General features: G+C 48.6%; 3 protein-coding genes across 4 annotated transcripts; all 3 read right to left on the reverse strand.

Annotated features, from left to right (window-relative positions):
• Positions 1-745: 745 nt before the first annotated feature.
• LOC131283162 (uncharacterized) lies at positions 746-8,887 on the reverse strand. 2 transcript variants are annotated; one of them, XM_058312744.1, is made up of 4 exons: positions 8,876-8,887; positions 3,578-3,674; positions 2,159-2,332; positions 746-2,067 (listed from the first exon to the last, which is right to left on the reverse strand). In XM_058312744.1, the coding sequence occupies exons 1-4, from the start codon at positions 8,885-8,887 to the stop codon at positions 992-994; spliced, it is 1,359 nt and encodes a 452-aa protein (XP_058168727.1). In that variant the 3' UTR covers positions 746-991. The 2 variants fall into 2 exon arrangements, with proteins under 2 accessions (XP_058168727.1, XP_058168726.1); XM_058312743.1 differs by lacking the exon at positions 8,876-8,887 and adding an exon at positions 3,920-4,006.
• A 6,598-nt stretch (positions 8,888-15,485) lies between these two features.
• Positions 15,486-16,371, reverse strand: LOC131281467 (ras-related protein Rab-3). The gene is made up of 4 exons (XM_058310801.1): positions 16,147-16,371; positions 15,945-16,063; positions 15,702-15,873; positions 15,486-15,635 (listed from the first exon to the last, which is right to left on the reverse strand). The coding sequence occupies exons 1-4, from the start codon at positions 16,369-16,371 to the stop codon at positions 15,486-15,488; spliced, it is 666 nt and encodes a 221-aa protein (XP_058166784.1).
• Positions 16,372-17,518: 1,147 nt separating this feature from the next.
• LOC131282870 (juvenile hormone acid O-methyltransferase) lies at positions 17,519-18,537 on the reverse strand. The gene is made up of 3 exons (XM_058312414.1): positions 18,149-18,537; positions 17,776-18,056; positions 17,519-17,703 (listed from the first exon to the last, which is right to left on the reverse strand). Exons 1-3 carry the CDS (start codon positions 18,535-18,537, stop codon positions 17,519-17,521), a joined length of 855 nt encoding a protein of 284 aa, XP_058168397.1.
• Positions 18,538-20,062: the final 1,525 nt, after the last annotated feature.

Consider the following 20,062-nt stretch of genomic DNA (forward strand, 5'->3'; position numbering starts at 1 on the left):
AGCAAACCGCTTGGATGCAACCATTTGTCCTAACAATCTTGATTGATATTTAGTGCGTCGTTTCCTACGCGATTCGAGTTTGTTCGTTTCGGTTTACGTTTCGTAAATGGCAGCTTGATTTTAAAAATGTCATCTTCCCCGTCGCTTCCAATCGCCCCCTTCCGCTGCACGGACCGTTCCTCCGTGCAGTGTTTTCATTTTCTCCCTCCCTGCATGGAAAGCTGTGTCCCAGGATACGGGTTTCCCTTTAGTTTATCATTGTTTTCTATGTGTGCACGTACGTGGTTTTCTTACTCCTGCTGCTGCTGCTTGTTTTTACTCGATTTCGATCAAACGAGCTCTCACTCTGGCGAAGCCCCAGTCCTGCCGTAAGCCTGGAAAACCTTGCGTTTCAAAGTTTCCGCTCGAATGAGCGACAGTGTTCTCGATGAACTGCAGTTTGCGGATGACTGGGGGTAGCGCCTTTCAGGTAGCTTACTAATGGCAAAGCTTTCGTTAGCAAAATTTGTCACGCGTTGTTTGCTCACGTGCTCGTGTTCTTCATTGTCCTGCGCATCTGGTTTTTCTACTCCCAGCCAACATCTCTCAGGCAAACCCGACCTCGTTTTTCGATACACGAAACAAAAGCTGTCAGCTGCACTGATCGCACAGTGGTGGTGTGCGTGGTTCGCTTCTGGAATGATCTGTCGATCTGCGACTTGATCGCCTTTTTACTTGCCCTAGTACAAAACTCTGCGTCGCTCCTCCTTGAAACGTCACTTTCGAGTAGTTCTCGAGTCACGCGGCAACCCAAGCGGTTGCGAGTATGTGTTTGAGTGTCTGAATGAAACGTGGAACGCACGCCACATGGGTGATCGCCCTCGTTTACTAAGGATGATCGTTAGGAGATACCGCCCCGCATCCTGCGTGGCACGCGTTTCGTTGACCAACCATCGGTGGCTTATAGATGCTAGATGTCGCGGCCCCATCCGACCTCCTGCCGGCGCGACTTTTATAACCTATCCTCGTCCTCCTCTTCCGCATCCTCGCCGTTCTCCTCGTTCTCCTCCTTGTAGCCCGGATGCTCTGATATTGCGTAGTAGTTTCCATTGTAAATAACACCTAGTTCGCGCAGCGCGTCGCCCCGTATCGTCGCCTTGATCGTCCAGTTGTAGCAGTCGTCCGACTCGCTCTCGCGGTCCAGCCGTTCGACGTCGAGGATCTTCGAGCTGAGCCGCTCGAGGATGATGCCGATGTCCTTGATGCTGAGGTGCCGCTTCTGGTCGACCGACAGCTGGTCGATCAGCAGCAGGAACTTCTCGGACGTCACCGTCTCGTCCTCCATCACGGTGTTCTCCGTCTCGCTCTCGGAGCTGTCCCGCTCGGGGCCGATGTCCAGGAAGCGCACGTGGCCCTTCGCGGCGGACGTACGCCGGCTGTCGGACAGGCTGCTCGGCGGTGGCTGCGGGCTGGCCGACCCATCCTGGATCGGTGACGTGGCCACGTTCTTGTGTACCGCGATCTTCCGGCCCTCCTCGTGCAGCGCGCAGCAGTGGAAGTCACACTCGGTCGCACCCGGACTGCCGGCTCGCGTGGGCATGTGTGCGTGATGGGCGCACTCGGGCGTGTGGACGTGTACGGCGCCGACGGCGCTATCGAACGAGCCACCCTGCTTGGACAGCCGCCGGGCCGAGTGGTAGATCGCCGACTGCGGATCGTCATGATTGATGACGGTGATCTGGGGGCTCGGAAACCGGGGCTGCTGCTGCGGCCCGACGCCGACGCCCGACACCGACGACTTGTCGATCGAGTTCTGCGTCGAGAGGCTCTTCTTCGAGGGCGAGAACTTGTCGGCCGTCGTCGGTCCGTTGCTTAGACCCGGCCCACCGGAACTCTGGCTGCTGCCGCCGCCGCCACCACCACTACCGCCTCCGCCGCCACCTTGGCCACCACCGCCTTGCCGTTGATCCCAGTGCAACACAACAGTGACTCGACCCTTGTTATCCATAATCTTCCAAGATGGTGTTTCATCCTGCAGCTCCAACGCATGTATAGTCTCGCAAACGATCTTTGGTATTGCTGATATCGCTGTGGGCAGCAGCAAAAGTACGAGAAAAAGAGAGAGAGGGACAGTTCAGAAGAGAGTCATTCATTCGAGGCGTTTGCCTGCCTTACTTACCAGCCTTAATTACATCGACACCCGTTGGATACCAGCGTTCGCCTTGCCGCAGCAGCAGCAGTACCGTATTATTTGCTAACGTCCTGAAGTACTCGCCATCCTCGACCTGCGTGCCGTCGCATTCCAACACTAATCGCACGGGTTCGGAGGCTGGCACTCCTAATTTGTCCTTCCCTGTGAGATACCGTGGAAGAAAAGAAACAAACACACGAACACACAAACATGCACGGATTAGTACTAGGCGGTGCAGGGACTGGAGGAGGGTTTTTCAGTATGGAGGTGTCGGACCGCAATCGTATCGTCAGCAATTATTTGCCACCGCACTCGAACGGAGTAGGACTCTTGTTTGGCAAGAGGCTGGATCGTGTTGTTCTGCGGTTTTAGGGGAGGAATTCGGTCGCTTCTGTTCGGGGCTACATCCGAACATCGGATGGGAAGCGATTCACAGGTTCAGCGGAACTTTACCAGGTGGCTCGTTGTGGTTTCTTTTTGTCCCCTTGCTACAAGCACGTTCGATTGGTCGCTCGGATGGTCCCTCGGTTGGTGGTCGACTTCACCATCGACTAGCAATGTACGGACACTTTTTCCACGGCACAGCGTACTCCAACGGCGGTGGCCATCGCAGAACAGCGGTCCAACTTCCAGCTTTTGCACAAGAGAATCGCACCGTTTTCGTTTTTTTTTCTCCCATCCACCTTGCACTCTCTCTAACTCTCATTCGCTCTCTCACATACATACACACTCAGATCATTTTCCCAGCACCACAGGAAGAGTCCTTGGACGCACGCAGCCCACCACCTACACGCATCCAGTGGGTCACTCATTTTCATTCGCTCGATCCTTTGCGACTCTCAATCTCTCGCTCGAAGACACTGTGCGTTCTCACTGTTCCCGTACGAGAACTTTCTCACTCTCCCACTCGCTCACAGCATCCGTCCGAGTGCGCCATACCGCTCCCACCGTGCCATCCTCTGCTTGTCCCCGTCCGCATGGCACATGGCAATGGCAGTTCGTGTCTTCGTTGTGTCCTAGTTTGGCCTACTTTCCATTACTCGGTCACTTGCATTCCTACTCGCCAAAATTTCGCACCCGAATCGCTTCGTGATCCTTTTCGGCCGTGCAGTCATGAAGTAGATAGGGGAGTATTCCATTTTTTTTTGTTGTAGCTCTTTGTTGATTTGTTTGATTTGGCACCCTTCTGGTATAGGATTTGGTAAGCCAAGCGCTACGGCGGGCCCAAAACTCTGCAGGGCTTAGCTTAGGAACCTTCCTGGATCTTATTCGAGGGCCACGTGCGTCCCTCCAAATCCTTTCATAAACCGTAGGACGGTTTCCGACTGGCGAAACCGATGAGCCAGGCGCTTACCTCTAGCTGGAAAGAAAAACCTGCGACTTGATATTGCCAGTTTCGGTACGTACCTCTAACTATTAGTTCCTCGAAGCTACCTACTACGAGACCTTTACGGACATTACGCCAACTGTCCCAGATTTTTAAAGGCCTCTTGCCACGAGACTCCTGGAAGGAAATGAGGAAACACAAACACAGAGTGGTGTTAGAATGCATGCAGAGGAAACACAAGCATACAATGGTAAGGTAGAAGTAAAGATAACTAGGCATTTATCGGGCCACAGTATCGGTGTTCGCATTAGTTAAGATCGGGTAGTTCGCGAGCCTTGGGGGAAATTAAAAACTATGATCTAAGAAACAATCAACAAAAAACAATGAGAATCTTTCCTCCGCAGGACAAGGGAATCACGTACCACGGACATTCCTTGGCGAAAGTTCAAACAGTTGCAGCCCCAAATCGGTTTCGAAACGCCCAATGTACATAACGCCGCAGACCACATCTTCGGTGCCTCGGACACGCGGGCGGGACGTTGACGACGACGACGACAGGCGAAATCAAACCGGAAAAGGGATCGATAGCCACCACCGTGTACAGCACTAGCGTGGAGGTCTGTTTGTTTTAGCTCACTTCTTTAACACCACCTCAGGCCACACCTCCGACCTCTAGCCCGATGGCCTTCCGGAAGAACCAGGTTCACCGCAGCGTCGCTCGCCAGTGGCGGAAAACGGGGTTTGCAGCACATTGTTTTGCCATTGTTTCCGTCCGCTCTTTTTTTTTTTTTTTGAAAGTTTTTTGTTCCTCTTCAGGGCACTACTAAGTTTTGTGTGAAATTTCTTTGAGCTTGTGTGTGACTTTTTCCTGTGTCCCTTCAGATCGATCGGAAGTTCAAATAGGTACTCTGGTATCCTGGCATCGTGTCGGCAGCAGGAACCAAGCACCTTATTGTCATGCTATACGCGCGCGAACTCTTCCCTGGTGAACTTGTGCACCGAACTCGGCGCACCAACTCGGTGTGCGGAAAAGTAGGACAAACAGTCATCACAGCATGGGTCAACAGTCAAGTGTCCTGGGTAGCCACTTTTTACTCGCTGGCATGACACACATTTCAGATGACGATGAACACTATCTTGAGGTTTGAAAATACTATCAAGTACTAAATAGACATCAAGTGTTGATTTTATCCAGATGTCTCATAGAAGACTGCCGAAGTTAACTAAGGTTAGTGTCGTAGAAAGTACTGTAGGGACGCAAGACCAAAAGGGTCCATCAAGTAGTGGCGAAGTCCGACGTACAAAACCGTTTTTTTTTCAATCTTAACGTATCACAGTGAGCAGACTTCCGTTTCTGCGACGAAGTGTAGACTAACAGGGAATGGACACCAAAAAACCGTTGAACAACATTTTACACCGTTACATCAGATTTGGGAGTTGCACTTGTCGAAGGTACTCGCGGTTACGGAGTAAATCACGGCCAGCTTGGGGGCAGCATGCACCAATCTGGTCGGGCTCCGCTCTCGGGGTCGAGAAATGCTGCCTTCAATCACGCCGCTGCAATGACTTCTGTGCTACTGGCCTAACTGCCTGGTCGAGTCCTGAGACTTCGAATGCATCGGTACCCAACCCTGGCCGTGCACACTCTTTCCACTTGGACGCTTTCTGTCTCACTCCACTGTGGGAAATCTAAAGGATTCTCCCGCTTCCTCGACCGGGTCCGTCCTGTTGACCCTACTGGCGACGCTGGCCGGGGAGAGCCTGTCGAAGCGGCTACCAGGATCACTCGGTATGTACTGCCTCTATATACGTAATAGAGTACGGAGCAGCCCATAAACACAAACGCACACTAGTCCACTCTCGTTTGCCCTACATTTGGCGCTGCCACTGACTTCCTTTGGCTCCTTCTCGCTCCGCCCCGCGCCGACCTCGACTCCCCACGTGCTCTGTCAGTGTGTACACCTCTCCGAGTCCCGTGCCAACCCGTTCTGCCTTCTTCTTTCGCTATCAGTCCGATGCCCTGGTACGCGCTGTTGATTGCCTAACTTCTTGTTTAACACACAATAGGTTCACAATTGACCCGCAAACGACCATTGCCCGGACGGGGCCTGCCTTTTAGGAGCTGCTTATCGGCCACCCTAACGTGGCTTATCGCCATCACTGATGATTCTTCAAGGGTCCTTAACAACTTGAGGCAGCGATTTTCCACTCACGATTTCCTGCACCGTTCAGCAACTTCAACCAACTAGAACCACACAAAGGTCACCAAGGGTGCTGTGGCTATCGAATTGTGTACGGGGAAATCCATCGATAGTGAAAGACCGTTTTGGGAATGTATCTCGGAATCAAACATTCTCCAAATCACGACTTCAGCAGCCCATGATGGGTGGTAGGTGAGGTGCGAACATTCTACCAGGCACAACTACGACGATGACACAAAGTGCACTGCCCTCATGACCGAAAGTTGGAACCGAGAGTCGGTCGTTTACGGTACGCGGTCGTGTAACCTCGTTTTCGGACAAAGTAGCGCCTGGCAGTGCAATAAATTTACAACCCCCTATGTATATCCCGAGAGCGTTTCGTCCCGCGTCCACCCAGAACGGTGCTTGTGTTCCCGCTGGCTCCCGAGATTGTCCCTCACGCACACCGAAGCCAGTTCCGTGTTAACCTCAGACAATTCTGCCCTAACTGACAACGGGGTTTTCCCACTCTCACTCTCATTCGCAGGAGATACGCGATATGCTCTCTTCGTTCTCTGCGAAGCGCATTTCTCTTTCAACGCTGCTCATTTTCTCGGGATATCTCTCACCACAATGCTGCCTTAGGAAAGTCCCTTGAGTTTTCCATCACAAATTTCCACCATGTATGATACCTAGCGAAAGAGAGAGAGAGAGAGAGAGAGAGAGAGGGAGAGGGAGAGGCAGAGACTGAGAGTCTGGGAGAATGAGTGTACAACTTCGAGTTCCACGGTTGTTGGAAAACTCGCACGCAAATTCCAAAGGACTAAGTATCCTTCGCCTCTTTGACACTCCGGCTCTCGTTGGACACTGTTTTGTAAAATGTTACAAACACACACGCACACACGCAGCCACACTCTTGACTGCCGGGGAAATGGTGCTTGCATCAGTACCACACGGCAACGGTTTCACACATGACACGGGCGGTTCATGTTGCTTTCCGATGATGACCTGCCGTTGTACCTTTTGGCTATCATGGCTTGCGAGTTTTGTTAGTGTTGCTAAACCGTTGTGTTGAATACGAGTTAACACACTTTATAGTAAAAAGATTCGCATTCAGTGCAATTCCAAAAACCATGTACAAATAAATCATGCATGTATCAAACTTTGTGTTCATCACATGAGTTGGTCAAAATTCATAAGCATAAGAGTAAAATACTTATAGTATTGAACTATTTGAGATCGTAACATACAGCGCCCAGCATCAAAATATCGGTTACTAATTTCACAATTTTCACGGTTCGTCGCTAAACTCTTGTGGGTATGGTGTTTCCACGAAATTGGGATTTCACTATGTTTGAGAGTTATGAAGAATTTAATGGTCAGTGGACGTTATCATTTAGTGTGACGTAGGAATGTATTCATGATTCTTTTCTCAAATAAATTGAAAGACAGAATCTCAAAACTCATGAATGAAGTTCATGATAAAAGTACCACTTCTTCGAAGTAACTTTATGATATCATCCAATACATTAACGCCCACGGGTTTCTACACAAGGAATAACGTTAACTTTTGCATTGGTCATATTGATAAAAATTTGACAAAAAAGTTATTATAGTACTGTCGGTATATAAATCCTGTAAAGTACACCCCATCGTCTTGAGGAAAAATCCTTTCTTCACAATTCAACTTTTAATTTTGCATCATTCGTTTATGAACGGATTCAGATCTAATTTTATTAGAAAGTGCCAATTTCTCTGCCAACACGTGCTACGGTAAAGGCATTCGTTATCCTTAAAACAAGAATTATCTTTCTTGTTCCTTTAAGAAATAAATTATTCAAAGTATGATACAAGTTGCTGATCTGGCCGTCCAAAAATATATATAAAAAAAACAAGTTGCTGATATTACGTTCGGCCAGATTCTCAGATGTTTCTGCGCAACTGTTGCGTGAAGTGAGCAAGGGTATTGTTACATGATTGTCCATATTTTCAAAAGCTTTTTCTTGTGAATAAGAAGAAAGTCAATTGAATTACAATAGGTCTTTATTTTTGTAGAGATTTAGAAATAATTTGCTCGCGAATAAGTTGTGGAGATTTAGAAGTAATTTGAGGTGAACACCGAGCAAAAGGTAATTAACAAATGCATTCGCAAAATTGAGAAGTCAATTTAGTGGCCTTTTCAATCACCGTATCTTCTTTGGTGTAGTGCTAAGTCCACACTATATGGCAAAAGCGGGGGTCACATTTTTCATACTGAATGGGTGTTGGGAAGAACCAAATGGGTTAAATGAAAAACGGCCTTTCCCGTTCAGTTCTTTTGGGTGACTGCATCGGACAAATCGCTACCCACGAAAACGAACTGTCCGATCCTTCTCGCATGCTGCCTACGTCGGTGCCTCATTCATAGATCCTTCCGTTCACAAAATCACTGTGCGTGCACGTGGATGTGTTATGGAGGTGTACGGCATCCTCCCACGTTGTTCATACCAGGGCAGCAACTTGCAGTTCAATCGCTAGCAATCAAATTTGAAAGTGTAACGACTTTCGCATGCGCACTCCGTTATGTTATCGTTCGCAGCGCTCGCCATTGCCGGGCCGAAGCGAATAAAAGCATCGAAAGGTTGCGCCGATGCACCAAAACCGTTCGTATGTTATCAGAGCCCAGCGATATCAGGACGCAAACCGCCATCGAGGGCGCAGCTGCACGCGGCACCTCCCGGACGTCCCTCCCCGCGGCCTCCCCATCGTCCATCAATGTTTTGACAGCGCCCACCTGCTAGCCCCGATCGACTTCCATCTGTCAACGACAGGCTATTCAACTTGCGATTGTTTTCATTAACCTTTTCAGCCGCCTACGACCAGCTGTCAAACGGGATAGCGCGTCTTGGCCACCGCCTGACGGCTTGGAGGACGGGGCGTTGCTCTCGCTGGTGGGCGGAAGAGCGTGTTGACAGGCGTTGGCGGCAGCGAGAGGGATGGAGGGACGTTGGATCCTCGTTTGATCGCTAATCGAATCACTGACGGTAGACATTCTTGTTGTTTTCTTTTTTGGGGACGTCGACGTTTCGGACTGGATTGTGGAAGCTGAGGAAAATGATACGAGGACCGAGAAAGACAAAAAAATCACACACACACACACACACACGCACGCAGAGCGCAGCGAAAACGATACGTCAAATGTCACCTTGTGTCACCTACCTCCCTTGCCATTACGACATGCCTCAAATGAACGAACTAGGGGGCACTGTCTTGGGCCCCCTCGCTGCATCAACACTCGCTGGTGGTAAACACGACATCCGTCCGCTCCTGGACCGGATGGGGGCGGCGGAAGGATCGCGCTAGGCTTGGGTGTGTGTGGGCTGTGGCTCCTCTACAGCAAACCCACGGCCAGCGAACACCACGGCATGCCAACCAGGGGCATTTCCATCATCAGCACCCGGCAGGGAGAGGTCTCACGTAACTCGCGCGACAGCCAACCGTGCTGCAAGGCACACGAACGCACACACTAACACGCACGCACTCACGCACGCACGCACGGACACTCTGTCCCACAACCGTGTCTGAACAGTGGCACCCGGTTCCCGTTGTTCTGGCGCTCCCGCGATTGCTGATTCCGGTCGCGTTCCGAGGGACGATCCTTGCGACACTGCCTGCCGGTCCCGCAAAAAAAAAACACACACCAACCTCGATCCCGCACTCACACCACACCACCGCACGCGCTTCCTCGACCGTTGGCACACTGCCCCTTTCACCACCGACGAGCGCCGCCTCCTACGTAGCGCGGCAGAACCGTGGCCGATTCATTCCGCAGGAACGCGCTCTGGCCCCGACCGCCGAAACTCTTCTGTTCGAATAGCGCGATCGATTGAATCGAGTGTCGTATATCCTTCCCCTCGCCCCCTTGCGCCCTGTGTCCTTCAGTCGTGTGTATATGTGTGTGCTGGTATGCGTGAACTTGTGTGCGATTTTGAATGCGTTGTGTGTGCAGGCAGAGGCAGTTGGAATGGGCAGAGTTCACTTCATCGCTTTTCACTAGGTTCACGGCGCGCAGACGCACTGCGGATCGCTGGTTCTTCCTCGAAATTTTTCCTCGCCCACCTTACCACCTAGCACCAGCACCAGCCTGTTTCACCGCCACCAGTACCGACACGACCGTCACCACCACCCAACGGGTTTCGTTGCCTTTGCTTACCGCCTTTGGGCAGCAGAACCTCACCTTACCACTGGGTTAACCCACACTGGGTTGGTCATATGCGTGTGAGTGTGTGTGTGTGCGTGTATGAATGTGAATCTTCCCCCCACACACACTCTCTCTCCTTCTCCTTTTCTCCCTTTCTCTTTCTCTATCCGGTCTCACTGGCGGCACGTTCACTTCATAACACAGGATCCGGAATTAGGGATCGCTATCCGCACCCACTACGCGTAGCTCTAGGGTGGACTATCGCGCCGCTGCACCCATCATCACGAACCGTCGAGGTTGGCGAATCCTTGCGGGGACTGTTCCGAGGATCCGCTCACAGGAAGCTCGAGCTCAGCTCCTCTCACGTCGGCGCTCCGTCGTTTCTGTCGCACGGTTGGCCATATCCGGTGAACGGTGGGGGTTCGTTCCACCAAATCAGAGGGCACCAAAAAAAAAACGCTTAAGCTCACAAAATGTCGACGGTTTCTCACTCACTCACTCACGTGGGCACACGTACAAGCGGGGGGAAAGGAGGGAGGTGGGGAGGATGCTCACAGGTATTCACAGGCACGTTTGGGCAAATCGGGGATCGCCTACTTGCAACTGCCTCAGCACATGCAGACGGGAACGGGCGGAACTTCCGTGCTGCCGTCCATCCACGGACCAATCCGTCGGTACACCCAGTTGCCTTTTCCAGCCGTCCGCTCCACGCTCTGCCACAACTACTTCATCCAGCACCACAGCAGACACTTTGCACTTGCACGCCCAAAACGCTGGCCTTCGAGTTCGCTCTTCGTTCGGTTGCCTTCCTCTTGGCTCTTTTCGGGATGTATGTGCATGTGTGTGTGTGTGTGTGTGTGTATGCAATAGTGTGTAGCTGTGTGCGAGCGCCTGAATGCTGTATGGTTGTGTGTACGTGTGATGCGACTGGTTTTTCCGTTTCGTGTTCCCTTCCGGTCGATTAAATCACCTTCTAGCGATTTGTCTGCTCCTGGCGCGTTAAATTTTGGGGCGAAACTAAAACCTGCGGAGCTCCGCCGGTCCGGCCCTACCGCCACTGTGTGCGAAACTCGGTGGTCACTCTACCAAAAACCAACCAACGAACGCCTTGCGGGCCCACGGACTCACTCGACGGGCAGCCTCTTTCTTCGGGACACAGCACCGATTTCGGTTTGCAGCTCATCCGATCACGAGTTTTTTGACACACGCACACGCGGCGCTAAGGTAGGACAGACTGTCCTGTACCCCCCACACACAGTCACTCGCGACGATGGCGACAAACGACGACGACGACGACGACGACGACGACCACGGCAGGCGAATAATCGGGGAACAGTTTCACCGAACGGAAAGGCCTTTTTCGAACGTGCCACCGTTCTTCCGCTTCGCGCACGAAATGTTCGAACAGTGAACCTCCACCGTGAAGCTTTTCCGTGTCGAAACCCACACGCACACACTTACCCGAGTGGGTGATTTTTCATGACCGATTTTCAACTTTTCGCCGAATGGAGGTTTTTCGCCCTTGTGTTAAAGTGACGTTTGGTTTCGAAAACAAAATACGATATGGGGGTTTTCCAATTTTCCAAAAACGATTAGAGATTTACATCCTTGATTGTTTGTAATCGAATAGAGTAAAAGATGCAGTGGAACTGAATTACCGTTTGCTATTATTAGTTCTGCTTTTGAGACAAATATGACAAATATGCTTTTGAGACATGTTTCAAAATATAACTCAATTGCGAATGCAACAATCACGTTGAAATAAATTTTGAATTGTCGAAAAAATCACAGCCTCCAGGCAAAGGCAAGTATCCGACAGAGATTATTCAAAAATCGACATTAAACTGGTGTTAAATGTATTTCCACCATTTCAGTATTTTCCATTAATTTTTTAAATGGAAAAAATGTAAGCACGATGAACAATGAATACTCACCGTGAACTAATTTCTTCTGAACTGAATAGTTTAACAACTCAATTATAAACACCAATAATCCATAGTATCAGAGAATAAGAAACATAACAAGAAACTTGTCAAGCTAATGCCAAAAACCTTAGAACATTTTTTGATATTTTACACAAAAACAACAAAATAACAGTCATGTGATGATTTTTGATTAAGTTATCAAACATGAAAATTAGTTAACAAATATTTAATTACAAGATATTAAACAATGCAAAAATCTTATTTAGGATCAGTGCACAAATCGATTCCATACTTACCACCGTATCAGTTTTCGGTCAAATGAAACCAAAACCAACCGTCACACTTATAGGACCTGGTTTTTCCCCTTATATATTTTGCTAAATATATATATGTATATATATACTTTTAATTATTACAACAATTATGATGACCAATAATTTTACTTTTTCCTTGCTCTCGCTTCGCTACCACGCTCTGGCTGGTTGGATAAGAAACAGCTCCGTTTAGTGTTACATCCACCGGCCCTGACACGTTCATGTTTCCTTCACCAGAGTGTCCGCCATTGCTTCGTTTTTATGTTGATTCGTTTCGGCTTCGATCGTTTCCGGTAGAGTTTTTGTTCTTTGGGTGTGGATTGGAGGTTCCGGTCTATGGTCGCTGAGTCTGTTGGCTCATTGAAGTTGTGTTTTTAGATTTCTTACTCTTCGGATGCAGCATAACCTAAGCGCGGTGGTGCATTTTCGAAACGGCCATAATGAACGCATTGGCATCTAACGGGTTCATTTTGCTTGAGGTGTTGAAAGCGTTTAGAACGTTTTCCAAATTTCTACTTGCATCTAGTTGTTTGTGTTTACAGTGACCGCAACAGCACAGCGGTCGTGATCCTTTGCTGATAACAAAAACAACCTGAAGGTGAACGCACTTCGAGTGCAAGATGGAGCAAACCCTTGATTGGGAGTCAGGCCTTAAAATATAATTCGCTTAAAAGCAACCTAAAACCATCCGCTTTGCCGTGGAGTTTTCGATGCAGCTATGCGCGTATGCAAATAGATATGTTGGGCTATCAGCGAGTGATTTAGCGTTTGAAAACCACCCCAGCAATCCACAGGGAACTGGCTCCAGGATGCTATGACTGCGTACATTGGAGTAGTGTCTCCGCAGAATTGGTTAACTTGCGTGGAGCTTACAATGCGGTGGAAAAATAGCTGTCTTCTTCGTATAGCTACACATCGGTCAAAATGGGTTCTCTAGCGTGTTTAAACATCGTAACACCCGCCGGGGAACAGGGTGACATCGTTTCTAGTTTTCGTTACGGTCTTGTACGGGAAGCTGGCAAGCCTCTTTTCCTGACGGTCTCGGGACATTCATACTTGTTCTTCTGCAACCGCAACTGTTAGTGTAGGCACATGTAGATGTTGAATCTAGATTTTGCTTGTAAGTGGAACTGGATTTTAAAACATGCACGCATACACATCCATACGTCGACAGTTGAAGTCAGTAACATTGAAGTATCTTTGCTTTAACACGTTTTTCTTTCCGTCTCTAATTTCTTGCAACTGGCCCAGCAGAACCGAACTCAACCACGCTCGTTCGCTTGCTTTCGTTTGCTGACATAAATTCTCCCTAAACGCACGTATTTGTGCTACGAACCGCTTGAAAAGGAGTAAACTTTTATGACAAAAAGAATTACGAAACGGACGCGTATATCGGTAATGGCTAGCCTCGCTGTCGATGTGAGTGTTACTTTACATAAACCGATCGCCCTCCATTTCACATCATGGCTTATCGGCTACAAACCGTGGTCAGCGTACAGCTTGTTCCAAACATACTGCATTGGTGATGTTTCTGCTCGGGAACAATGATTATCGCAAGGATGGATACAATGCAAGCCGTCGTTTTATATCGTATAGTGGCAAACAACCTTCCAAATAAAACAAATTCGATTCGTATGCCTGTATGGCAGTTGTACTTAAAATGGCTCTACCTTTTCCTCTCCCGCTCGCTTACATTCTGAAACGAAATGTTGAAATCACTCCTATCAGTAAATAAACCGAGGCAAAATATGTCCGAATAAAACGAAATCCGCTGTACCAACAGCGCTGATACGGGTGTAATACTGATTCCATTCCATTCGATGGATTCCGATTGATTAGGAGATTAAAAAGGAACGAATGAGCAAACGCTGTCTTCTGTTTTGTTTAGTGTTCCGTAATGATTGGTTCTCGTCGCCCGACTGCACATCCGGCCGAATTTCGCCCGCTATCGTTCCGCCGGTACATGACACACACACACGTCGGTCACTAATCAGTGTTTACCGGTACCACTTATTGTGTTTTTTCCCTTAAACTTATTGTCGCTACTCGCTACAAACAACGCGCATCTACACAATGCAAAACTCTCGCCTACCGGTGCATGCCTGTCAATGTCGGTACTCGGTTGGCCCGGTTGGCAAACCACCAGCCTGATAGCCAGCACCGAACCGAACCGATCGACGAGCCGGAGTCGGCGTGAAACCAACGACGAGTGACATCGGCAGCTGCCCTAGCAGTGCTCTGTAATTGATTCGTTTTGGATGTGGCCTATATCATCAATTGTGCTCACAAGAGTTAACAAAAAAAAAACCGGATCCAATAGGCCAGTCGAGCCTGCCAATCCCGCCGGATACGGGAAATGTGTGAATCTGTGTGCGACCTTCGGTCCGCTCGTTGCGATCCTAAGCGTGTGTCAGTGTTTGTTTTACAGTAGTAGACCGAGTTCCGTCGCTAAACGATCGAACCAAGTATTCGAACACTCGCAACGATGGTTTGCATTCCGCGATCCTTACATCCGGCCCTCGTTCTCCGTTGCCAATTAAATCAATAACGCATATGGCTACACATAATGACGATCAATGTATTAATTCTTTGCGATTTGCTTCGATATGAATATTTCTGCACTTACTGAAGTTATACTTTCGTTAAATTACGGAATAGTTACTAATAATCGATCAATTTGTGTGTTGTATTTTTTTTAAATATTTTGTTGTTTTAGCTTGGTTGTTTTCTTTTTCGTTTCTCTTTTTTTGTTAAATATTATTACATAATGCTGGTTTTGTTCTCGTACGCTTCGTTTCTGCTTTGTTCTGTTTGTAGGATTTGCTAGCTTTTAAATGTATGATTCCAAGTTTATGTTTGTGTCATTCTTTTACTGCTGATTCTCTTTATCTCTACCCACTTTTTTAAACATTTTTTTTTACTCGTTCGTGCTCATCCTATGCGGCCACCGTACCGGCGTCTACAACCAACTACAAATTTTACATTTACCCCTGCATACGTTTATCGAATTCACTGTCAGCTGTCTTTCTACCCAATTTGCGATCAACTTCAATAGAGTTTATAGTTAGAGAAACGAATAAATAAATGTGTTCCGTTTTGCTTTTGGTTGCGTTTGGAATTGTTCCTCTTCTTGCTCCAACCGCACTGCTCTGTTTGGGTCCTGCCGGGGTCCCTGTAGTGGACAGCTTTCTTCGCGAGACAGTAACGAGTGCTTAGGTTCGTCTTTGCTGTGTGTAAGTGTGTTTGTCTGTATGTGGGTGTGTCGTTTTGTGTCCGTGTACATTTTTGTAGCCGTGATGTGATTTTTCGTTTTTCGCTTCGCTGGTTGTGGTCGTTCGAAAACTCGTCCCCTGGCCTGTTGGGTCGGCGCAAGTGCTTCGTTGCAACTTTTAGCAGTTACAGTTTGCGTTCGGAGGACCTTGCCCGGGCTGGTCGGTCAACCGCTGGCCCTTGGGACCGCCAGCCACCAGCGTCGGGTCGGAGTCTAAGCTCTCCGACATTTTGTCGCAGATGATGTCCACCAGTCGCTCGAAAACGTCCTGTAAGTAAGGGAATACCGGGAATCAGGACGCGCGATTCCAATGTGGCGCGTTCCAATGTCGTACCGTCACGTGTATGTTTTCCTTCGCCGATGTTTCGAAGAACTCCACCCCGAGCTGGTCCGCCAGCTGCTTGCCACGCTCGAACGAAATCACACGCTCGTCCTCCATGTCGCTCTTGTTGCCAACCAGTATGACTTGTGCGTTGTCCCACGAGTAGGTTTTGATTTGTGTAACCCTGGTAACGTCAAAAAAGGGAACCGTTAGAACCCCATGTGACGAACTGCTTCCAGTTGCCCTACGACCTACCAATCCTGCACGGAGTTGAAGCTTTCCTCATTGGTAATGTCGTACATCAGGATGAAACCCATGGCCCCACGGTAATACGCCGTCGTGATGGTACGGTATCGTTCCTGTCCGGCGGTATCCTGCAAAGGTCGTATCGCACATCGGGAAGGGTTCAAAGTAGCGCTCAAGCAAAGACTTCCAAACCGTGGTCAGGCATACTCACCCAAATCTGTAGCTTGACGCGCTTGTCGTGGCGGAACACGGTTTTCACTTTGAAGTCGATGCCTACCGTGGACACGAAGGCGGACGTAAACGAATCATCTGCGTAGCGGAACAGGAAGCTGGTCTTCCCGACGCTCGAGTTGCCGATGATGAGCAGCTTGAACATGTAGTCGAAGTTCTGATCGGATGCATCTTTCTGCCATTTAGGATCACCACCGCCGGCCATCTGGAAGTAACGAGAACACGGTTGAAGGCCGTTGAATATAAGGGTGCAATACAGAAGTATATAGAAAAGCTATGTATGGTTGCCGCAAGCAGTACGATAAGTTCGCTTTGACCTTGCTGTGCCTGCAGGCTATTGCTCAATCGCCACGAATTGCTCGTCGAATCGGGCTCAGGCCTAACATGGCGAAAGGTTGCTGCGGAACTGGTTCACCTATTCACATCTTTAACGGCTAGAACCGTGTAGCTTAAAACTAAACCTGTTGCAAATGTTCGATAGCAACTAAGGTCATTGCAGCGGCTTATCAAAAGTGCGGCACGTGCGGTACACACCGAATGCGTGGACAGCGTTCAGAGTTGAGCAACTTTTTCATCGGTTTAGTTGGGAACTCGTTTCTTATCAGCAAACTGCACAAGAATGCATAACATCAACAACTTTGCAATGTTTTTTTTTTATCACAATCATTAGCCACTGCTAGTAATTAAAGCCACAAGTTACGCTTGACTATTGAATATTTGAAGGTAGGCGGAACTTTCCGTTGCAGTGCGACGCCTTCCAGAGAATCATTACTTAGTGGAGACTCACACAACATCTAGCAACATCTGTTTAAATATATTTAATTTTCAATAATAATTAACTTCATAGATTTTGTATAATCATCCAAATCCAATTTAATATACTGAGGTTAAGAAAAAACTGTTATAAAATGTTGTCATTGATCCCTCTTTAACTTATGAACTATGAAAATAGCTTGCTTGTTTATTGGTGTGTCTTTCAAATACCAGTTTACACACGTGCGCTTATTATTCAGCACCGTACGGTTCTATCAGTAATGCTATCTTACGTTCGAACTTATGAGGCCAATGAGATTTATCATTTGCTATATTCATTCAATCGTTGATCACTTTGCGATATATTCATTCGATAAGTTCTCGGAGAATTGCCACAAACCGTTTCATTCGCAGTATTGTACGCCATTTAAGATGATGCACTTTGAGACTAACACTTATTTTGAGTTAGTTTGGGTCACGTGTGAGCTACCGGTAATGGGTTTCTGAGTCATTGCCCCTATGACATAGCTTTTCTGTCAAAAATGTCAAGTAACGCTTCCTCATTAATGCAACGTTGCAGTCACAATGATCGTTGTAAACTATTTTTTTGCATACACGATGACCAACTTGTAGGGAGATATAAACTGTAGGTTGCAGTCATTTTCGTCAGTGCATGCTTTTGCCAGATACATCTGCCGTACGACTGCGACGTAATCGTGGAGAAATTTATCCTGCAGTTCCGGTGGCATGCGTTCGCTGAAGGGGTTCACCGCCAACACGGCTCCTGAAACGAAGCATCAGGTACATCCCACGATCGTGTTTGTGTTTATCGCCGAATACAGGGATTTAGGCTCACGTTTTAAGTTATCTAGTCCCTCGTAGACGTAGAGTTTGTCACGCACTTGTATCTGGTACTGCTGGAAGCCGACCGTGCAGAGCAGATCTTCGATTTCGCTCGCCGGGTTCTCGGAGTACTGGTACGGCGAGATGTACTTCTCCACGTCGTACATGTACTTGGACCACTTTGGCGAGCGGGACAGCTGGTTGTAGATGTCGAAGATGGGATTGTTGGCCAGAAACACCAGCAGACACTCGCCACCTGGCTTCAGCAGACGGTGAATGTTGGAGAATGCGGCGCTAGGAGAAGGAAACGGAAACGGAACTACAGTTCAGCGCACCAAACATTCCCAGCCCCCAGCCCTCGATGTCGGCTGGAGTGTGGTACCTACTGCTGGCTTTGTACCCAGTGCAAGCAGTAAAACGACGTTACGTGACTGAACTGACCGCACCGGGCGAGCCAGTCCGCGTTCAGCACCGAGCCGATGTCGAGCGTCTCGAACGATACCGTCTTCAGATGTTTGTACGTCTCCCGGGCGTAGCGCACCATCTGGTCGGAGATGTCGGTGGCCAGCACGCGGTTGAGGACGGTCGCTTCACCGCCCAGCAGGGGTAGAACGAGGTCCACCAGCACGTCCCCACTGCCGCAGCCGATGTCCAGCAGCGAATCTTCACCGCCCCGGTCCGACCAGCTGACGAGCGGTGCGTACTCTTTCAAGATCTCCATCGCATCGCGCCGCTGCACGCCGTTGGCTTGCTGGTAGAGGTTCGCCTTGTTCATTTCACTTTCACTTTCACTTTCCGGACCGGGACTGGACTGGAGACAACCCGAGGGATCCCGCAGAGATCTCGAAGTTCAGAGACCCGGGCTCGATCGAGGCGTCACAGCCGAGAATATCTAAGCCGGCAGAACGCTGTAGCCACGCGGACCGGGAGACGAGATAGAGACTTCTGAGCTTCGTCGGACTGCACGGGATGCGTTTTATAATCACCCCAAGTCCGCTCGGGCCCATCCTCCACGCGACGTGACTAACACGCATCTCGAAACACACTCACACCGGCTCTGGCTGCCCGATCGCCGATATCCACAGCCGTCTTCCAGGGTGATCGTTTCCGAAATAGAAGGAAAAAATCCCACTCACGAGCCACGCTTCAACTGTACGCCCAAAGATGAGCGATTAGAAGTGTATTGAGTTTCACACAAAAACCCGATCAACGGGACTGAGTGGCGACGGTCGTGGGGAGGCCCATGGTCCAGAGACACATCATGGGCCTGGGAGGCGGTTCCGACGGTCGCCAAGGTCCCCCGGCGACGTAAACACGTGTGTTTGCTTTGAATCTTTTCCGATGCACAAATCACCGTGTTTGCTCGTAAACGCCTTCTGATATTTTGGTTTTGTTTTTCCTTCACTGCGTGTGTTTGCGTTCTGCGGTTCTCGACTGGGCGATCGCGTGCTCGAGCACCGTTTTTTGGGCAACCGCCTGGTCGAATGCGACAACCTTACGCGCCCCATTGCTGCTTTGCATTTTGTTGAATAGGCCAAGATTGCGCAACCATGTCGCACGTTGTTTACATACCCACACTTGGTCGTACGGAAAAACCGAACGACCGTTTGCATGAGAAAAGCGCGCTGACGTTGCGGGCGCTTCGTTTCCGGTAACATCGAAAGTGTTGTCGCGTAATCTGATCGGCGATAGCACTAACAGGAAGATATTGTTCGGTTCCTGAATGTTTGTGGATCAGCGTTTTTTGGCGTTGCTTCCGATCATATCGCGCACGACAGAATAAAGGGATCGAAGAAACAGACAAATTCGGACAAAAAGTGCGCACAATCCTGACTTAAACAGCTGGAACTGTCACTTTTCCACTATGCTGCATAATGCCTCCGATTGTTCTTGAGTTCCATTTCTTTACCTAACAACGACAATAAGTTGAATTTGCTTTTTTGGGAATAGAAAGAAACCCAAGCACCATCTCGTTTTGTAGTTTTTTTTTGTGCTTGCAACAAAATGCTTGGTTGCTTTACATGCTCTGTTTATGTTCAGGATCGAATAAAGGAATAAACTAACCAACATTTTTCTAACATTTTTATATTGATTGCAATCTTCTTAAGCATTTCAACTACAAAGATCCGTTTTGATTTTTAATAGAGCTGAATAATTACTTCCACTTAGTTTCACATAGTTTTTGTTAGTACCACTATGTTTGAATTTTTTTACTGAAAGTTATTTACATACAGATTGTTAGGTTTCTTGTGATTTTCACATAATAAACACATTATGTTATTTTTTCGGAAAGTAGATAC

This window comes from Anopheles ziemanni, chromosome 2 (assembly GCF_943734765.1).
Source record: "Anopheles ziemanni chromosome 2, idAnoZiCoDA_A2_x.2, whole genome shotgun sequence".
Lineage (NCBI taxonomy): Eukaryota > Metazoa > Arthropoda > Insecta > Diptera > Culicidae > Anopheles > Anopheles ziemanni.

Bases quoted from the DNA above. Each gene is read 5' to 3' on its own strand.
- LOC131283162 (XM_058312743.1), bottom strand. From the start codon at position 4,006: ATGTGGTCTGCGGCGTTATGTACATTGGGCGTTTCGAAACCGATTTGG. The intron at 2,333-3,577 runs GTACGTACCGAA...GGTATCTCACAG, and splicing joins CGAGGAACTAATAGTTAGAG to GGAAGGACAAATTAGGAGTG. The intron at 2,068-2,158 runs GTAAGTAAGGCA...TGCTGCCCACAG, and splicing joins TGTCGATGTAATTAAGGCTG to CGATATCAGCAATACCAAAG.
- LOC131281467 (XM_058310801.1), bottom strand. From the start codon at position 16,371: ATGGCCGGCGGTGGTGATCCTAAATGGCAGAAAGATGCATCCGATCAG. The intron at 16,064-16,146 runs GTGAGTATGCCT...CGACCTTTGCAG, and splicing joins GCGTCAAGCTACAGATTTGG to GATACCGCCGGACAGGAACG. The intron at 15,636-15,701 runs GTACGACATTGG...CCTTACTTACAG, and splicing joins AGGAAAACATACACGTGACG to GACGTTTTCGAGCGACTGGT.
- LOC131282870 (XM_058312414.1), bottom strand. From the start codon at position 18,537: ATGAACAAGGCGAACCTCTACCAGCAAGCCAACGGCGTGCAGCGGCGC. The intron at 18,057-18,148 runs GTAGGTACCACA...TCCTTCTCCTAG, and splicing joins CACTGGGTACAAAGCCAGCA to CGCCGCATTCTCCAACATTC. The intron at 17,704-17,775 runs GTGAGCCTAAAT...GCTTCGTTTCAG, and splicing joins GGGACTAGATAACTTAAAAC to GAGCCGTGTTGGCGGTGAAC.